We start from the raw sequence: 6,371 nt of genomic DNA, 5'->3' as shown, positions 1-6,371 counted from the left end.
TAATACTTACTAGTTTATTTATTAACTTCTAATTTAGTGGATTGTCAATAGCATTTGCTTGTCGATTTTATTAACAAATAGGATAATTTATAATTTTTAACTTAATATTCAAGTTATATTTAATAATCAATATAATTATCGGCTTAGGATAAATTTAATAAATATATATTTTATTTAATACTTATAAATTTATGGTTATTCAATTAATCTTTAAAAATGCTTCATATTTTAAGTACGCAACACCTTGGGATATATTTATCTATTATATTTAACTCAGTTGCATCTTAAATACACCACTTACGAGATCTTTATATAAAGCCGTATATTTTTATAAGTCATCTGCCATTTTCCTTATGATTTTTTACAGCTTTTATGGTTCGAATGGAACTTGCGATACATTTATGTGGATTTTATAGTATTCTGAGATTTGATGACACTTGAAGTGCGACTCGGCTTAATGTATTTCTGTGGTATTCGTTTTTCAGGAACTATTGCAAACATTGGCATGTCTCCTCCTCAACTCCCCTGCCCTTTTTTCTGCCAGATTCAATTCGTGCAAATAAAAAAAGAAAATGCTGTCGTAGGCGTTTCCTGAAGTATGCAAATCGATTTCAACGCGGTAAACTGCGAATGCGAAGTGAATGTGATAAATAAATAAAAACAATAAGCACAAAAAAATGTTTTTGATAACACATCAAAAATTCCGAGATTTGCATATTGCCAGGAAGGAGAACCAATCTGGTAATTTTTTAAAAACAAATATAAATTTAAAATGTATGCTTAAATTGTACATTTTTATCAATTTAAATTCATTTATCAAAAAGAGTTTCTTAAGGTAACAAGAAGAAAAGTGTCACAATTTGTTTATGAGGATTAAGTTTTTGATAATATAAAACAGAAGTGTTTTAAAACGGTCTTGGTTTTCTAAACCTTATTTATTCACTGTGGCGTTAGATCTTTTAGTTGCTTGCGTGGCAATTATAAATTATTCACATTGCTACATTTTTATCATATCAATGTGAGAGTTGCCTGCTGTCCCCTGGGGCTCTGTCACTGGCTCCCCGTATCTGTATCGGTCTCTTTCTCCGGCCCTCGCCCCATCTCTTTCTCCGGCCCTCGCCCCATCTCTTTCTCCTGCCCCATCCCTCTCTGCTCCTCTGGACAGCACGCAAAGTTCATTTAGATGCATGCCCCCAGATAGACTGGCAGCCATTCATTGCCCCGCCCACATCGTTGCCCACTTTTAGGCAAATTGCTTGAAATTGTTTGTAGGCCGCAGGGCCGGCAAATCGCCAACTGCTTGAGTCGGAAATTAAAAGCAGCACTTGAGCAGCAGGCCCCGAAACTCAGACTCCCCGATTCACCGGCTATATCTGGCAAATGAATCAGACCTAACCAGGCTGACACCCAAAACGCTTAGCCCAGGCCATAAATTCAATTTGTTGGCTGGCTGCCTCGAGTCACCTGGCAGTTCCACAGTTCTGCTACACGGAAAGAAAAAATAATGTTTAACTCAATTTCTTAGAACATCTAACGTACTGCAGAAAAACGTTGTAACCAAAGAATTCAGATATAATAGTTCAGTAGTTTAGTCTTGGCTTAAACAAGTTTGTTTCGGTCGTCTAGAAATTTTGATAAACATATTTATAAATTCTCACTTATTAATTTAAGAAGAGATTTAAATCAATAGATATCAAAACTTGCCAGTATCAGTTTAAAAACAGTTAAGTGTATAGCTTTTTAAACTTAAACATTTATTTTAATGAGTCCTTAATAATAATAATTTTGTTCACAAAATGTTATATTTAAAAATGTATTTTTAAGAATGGGCCTAACTAAAATCAAAATGATCCGGTTAAAATGGCAGTTAAATTTAAGGTTCCTCGAGTCACCTGGCAGTTCCACAGTTCTGCTACACGGAAAGAAAAAATAATGTTTAACTCAATTTCTTAGAACATCTAACGTACTGCAGAAAAACGTTGTAACCAAAGAATTCAGATATAATAGTTCAGTAGTTTAGTCTTGGCTTAAACAAGTATGTTTCGGTCGTCTAGAATTTTTGATAAACATATTTATAAATTCTCACTTATTAATTTAAGAAGAGATTTAAATCAATAGATATCAAAACATGCCAGTATCAGTTTAAAAACAGTTAAGTGTATAGCTTTTTAAACTTAAACATTTATTTTAATGAGTCCTTAATAATAATAATTTTGTTCATAAAATGTTATATTTATAAATGTATTTTTAATAATGGGCCTAACTAAAATCAAAATGAAGGTTCCAAAAAAAATAAAAATATTCAAGAGCCTATAATAATTTTTTCTGTGTACGAGTACCGAATACTGCCTCGACCTGGACACGTGCTAATGCACAAACCTGGCAGTCATTTGTCTCTCCCTGCTGCGCGTTTATCACATTTTATCAATTGTCCAGACGTATCCGCTGCTCAATCAGTCGTCCTCCTTCTTCCAGCGAAGAGTCACAAATAGAAGAGCAGAAGGACATTGGGCCAATAACTACAGGCATTTGTATGCGGCACCTTACAAGTAATGACAAATTTAGAATTGTCCAATCTGTAATTATATCAAAAGTTAAAGGTGCTTGGCTTTCCTTTAATGTGGTTGGTAAAAGGGCTGGCAAAAGGGAATTCCAGAGTCCTCTTTTTGTGGGCTCTTGTATGTTGCTCCTTGTAGTTAGTGACAGGACCATTATACGCTCTCTTATATGATGCAAAAATTACGCTTTTAAGATGCGCCTTACTATTAAAAATATAATAAAAATTACATAATAAAAACTTATTTTTCCGACCAAAACGATCAATATTAATTTAATAACTGCGTTAATAGAAAAATAGCAACAATACCCAATACCCAATACCAAGAGGCTAAAAAATTTAAATTTAAATTTAAATAAATGTATTTCGATCTATTCATTGCGTACTCAACAGTTAATTTAATGAAATCAAGACACTGCCTTGAGACGCATTGCAAACTTATCAAGTGCAATGCTATATTATAACTGATTGAGAGCAGAAGTTATCATTATCGCCTCAAACATCTACAGTATTTCCAGTTCTCGGGAATCATGATGCCACCTTTATTTCAAGAAAAGATTACATAATATAGTGGAATCTGTAATGCGTAATTCATTCGTACATATATGAAAATGAATAGTCCATCGATCTCTTGTCCTTTAATAATCGAATTAAAATGAAAGTAAATTATCTGGGTGAGTATACATTTATTTCCATTACGATCTGTACTCATACAAGGGGATATTGGGGAAGGGTTGCCACGCCACACATGTTGTTGGCGTTCCGAGCCAGCTTAAAGTAGCCACTCTCGCCCCAGGCTGTTCCATAGGAGTTCTTGATTATCCAGTAGTCGCCCCACCGCGGATGGGTTCCGAAGCCCACTATTAGAACGGAGTGTGAGAGGTTCATTTTATCGGACCTGCACGTCGGAATGCTGAGGAAGCCACCGAAATACTGTTCGAATTCCACATGAAGATGGTCAATGGACACGGCCACGGGTCCAATGTTGTAGACCACTTCGGCCAGTTCCCGTTCATCCCGGCTGGTTAGAGTTACATGGCCACGAATGATGCCCGGCCTTCTGATGTTTTTCAAGCGACATGCCCCAACTTTGGGTTCGTAGGGATAGGATTGCTTGGTGGCAATGCCATTATCCCTCACATAGTTGAAGGCCACGCTGACCCAGCCTCCTTTGCAGTTATTAATCAGAGAGGGAACGCAGTCCACCAGGTGTTTGGGCGACAGTGGCACCAGCCTGGAGTACTTCTTGGCCAGATGGGCCTCCAGGACGCCCGTGGCGGAGAAGGCCCAGCAACTGAGGCACTCGGTGCCCTGGTTTCCCACGGCCGAGATGTAGCCGTACTCCCGCCAGTCTATGCCCCCGGTTATCTGGTCGTAGCTCTTGTATCCCGGCGACTTGGTCACGCCCTCAGTGAAGGGCTCCGGAGGAATGGGCATCGACGTACGATACCTGAAGAGCACACTCTGATCTGTGTCGGAGAACTCGTTCAGTCCCATCTTGAATCCCACTTTGCCCTGGTCGTAGAGCCTGTTGTGATTGGCCACGGCTACGACCTTCTTGTCGTACAAAGCCCGATGAAAATTGTCGTTGAACTTGTACTGCTTATTGTACTGAGCCTTGTACTCTGCCCACTCCGCATCGCTCACCAGAGCCATTCCGAATTCCACGAGGGGCAGAAGGAAAAGTACTTGCACCACAAATAGCCAAAGAGAGCTCATGGCGAACTGCACACTGCGAATGTAGATTGGAAACTGTGTTTCAGCTTGATCAGTGTTTCAGCAGATCAGTGCATTTTCGTGATTGGGTTATCTGGGGTCGCCTGTTCGAACTGCAAATTGATTTTGAGAAAGGAAAAATGAAATAAAAATGTTAAACAAATCAGCGATTGCAATTTCTTGGCAAAATTACTTCCGCGTACTTTTGCAGTAAACTTATTGTACAATTAGGGTACCACGTATTTTGTACTGTACTGTACCATTTTTATACCCGTTACTCGTAGAGTAAAAGGGTATATTGTATTCGTGCAAAAGTATGTAACAGCTAGAAGGAAGCGTTTCCGACCCTATAAAGTGTATATATTCTTGATCAGGGTCACTAGCCGAGTCGATATAGCCATGTCCGTCTGTCCGTCTGTCTGTCTGTCCGTATGAACGCTGAGATCTCGGAAACTATAAAAGCTAGAAGATTGGCATTTTGCATGTGGATTTTAGAAGTTCCTACGCAGCGCAAGTTTGTTTCAAAATGGTGCCACGCCCCCTTTAACGCCCACAATCGCTTATATACGATTTTAAAAATTGAAATATTTCGGAAAAGTAAAAATGCAGTTTTATTGTGTTTATCAATGTAATGTAGAAGAAATTTTTCAAATCAGACCATTCGTTAAAAAGTTATGCGTGATCAAAGTTTCTATCTCCATCTCCCTCGCACTCCCTTTACCTAAGTAACGGGTATCTGATAGTCGGGGCACACGACTATAGTGCTCTCTCTTGTTATGCATCAAGATCTACAAGTCAAGCACTAACAAGTCAAAATTAATAGTCGTACTTTTACACTAGTTGACAGACAAGTATATCCACACTCTAAAAATGTTTAAAATATTTGTAACTAGTAATAATTGTATCGTAACGAAGATAATTTTAATGTTTTTTGTAGGCTTATTCAATAGCTGTAATTATAGAAAATGATTAACTTTAAACCTCTTTTTTGGCATTTTAACTGCAAGTTTGGGTTGAATTTATTGTAAATTGGTAAAGATTACTAATGTAATAATTAATATCAAATCATATTAACGGTAGACATGCTTAATTATACCCTTGCAGAGGGTATTATAATTTTGGTCAGAAGTTTGTAACGCAGTGAAGGAGACGTTTCCGACCCCATAAAGTATATATATTCTTGATCAGGATCAATAGGGGAGTCGATATAGCCATGTCCGTCTGTCCGTCTGTCCGTCTGTCCGTCTGTTTCAATACCGTTTGCGAGCTCAGTTTAAAAGCTAGCGATCTGAAACTTTCACAATCGTCCTAAAACATGTGTACGCAGATCAAGTTTGAAAATCGCCCCGATCGGACGTCTATATCCTATAGCTCCCATAGGAACAATTGGATATATCTTGCAAGAATTTATGATATTTCGCGCAGTGTAAAAGCTATTGACATTAATCTTTACAAATCGTATTTTTTTATGCATACCTTGATCAGGGTAAAAGCGCGTGGCGATCGGACGTCTATATCCTATAGCTCCCATAGGAACAACAGGGTAAAATCGGTTAAAATTGAATGATTTTTAGGATATTTCGCGCAGTGTAAAAGCTATTGACATAAATCTTTCCAAATCTTATTTTTTTATGCGTACCTTGATCAGGGTAAAAGCGCGTGACGATCGGACGTCTATATCCTATAGCTCCCATAGGAACAATAGGGTAAAATCGGTCCAAATTTGATGTTTTTCAGAATATTTCGCGATGTGTAAAAGCTATTGCTGTACATTTTTTCAAATCGTATTTTTTTATGCATTCCTTCATCAAGGTAAAAGCGCGTGCTGATCGGACGTCTATATCCTATAGCTCCCATAGGAACAATACGGTGAAATCGGTCAAAATTTCATATTTTTTAGAATATTTCGCGCAGTGTATAAGCTATTGACATACATTTTTCAAAGTCTTATTTATTTACGCATATCTGGATTAGGGTAAAAGCGCTTGCCGATCGGACGTCTATTTCTTATAGCTTCCGTAGGAAAAATAGTTAAATGCTGCGAAAGTATCCCTTTTTTTCTATTTTTATATGACATTTTTGCAGTATAAAAGCAATT

At 37.6% G+C, this 6,371-nt stretch overlaps 1 protein-coding gene across 1 annotated transcript; it reads right to left on the bottom strand.

Moving 5' to 3' along the window:
- Positions 1-3,068: 3,068 nt before the first annotated feature.
- On the bottom strand, positions 3,069-4,295 carry LOC108038460 (procathepsin L). Its single transcript, XM_017115247.2, has one exon. It carries the CDS (start codon positions 4,274-4,276, stop codon positions 3,266-3,268), a length of 1,011 nt encoding a protein of 336 aa, XP_016970736.2. The 5' UTR covers positions 4,277-4,295; the 3' UTR covers positions 3,069-3,265.
- Positions 4,296-6,371: the final 2,076 nt, after the last annotated feature.

This window comes from Drosophila rhopaloa, unplaced genomic scaffold (genome assembly GCF_018152115.1).
Source record: "Drosophila rhopaloa isolate 14029-0021.01 unplaced genomic scaffold, ASM1815211v1 contig_155, whole genome shotgun sequence".
In the NCBI taxonomy this organism is placed as follows: domain Eukaryota; kingdom Metazoa; phylum Arthropoda; class Insecta; order Diptera; family Drosophilidae; genus Drosophila; species Drosophila rhopaloa.
The sequence above is the reverse complement of the archived record's forward strand: the minus strand, read 5'-3'. Positions and strand labels throughout refer to the sequence as shown.

Bases quoted from the DNA above. Each gene is read 5' to 3' on its own strand.
- LOC108038460 (XM_017115247.2), bottom strand. From the start codon at position 4,276: ATGAGCTCTCTTTGGCTATTTGTGGTGCAAGTACTTTTCCTTCTGCCC.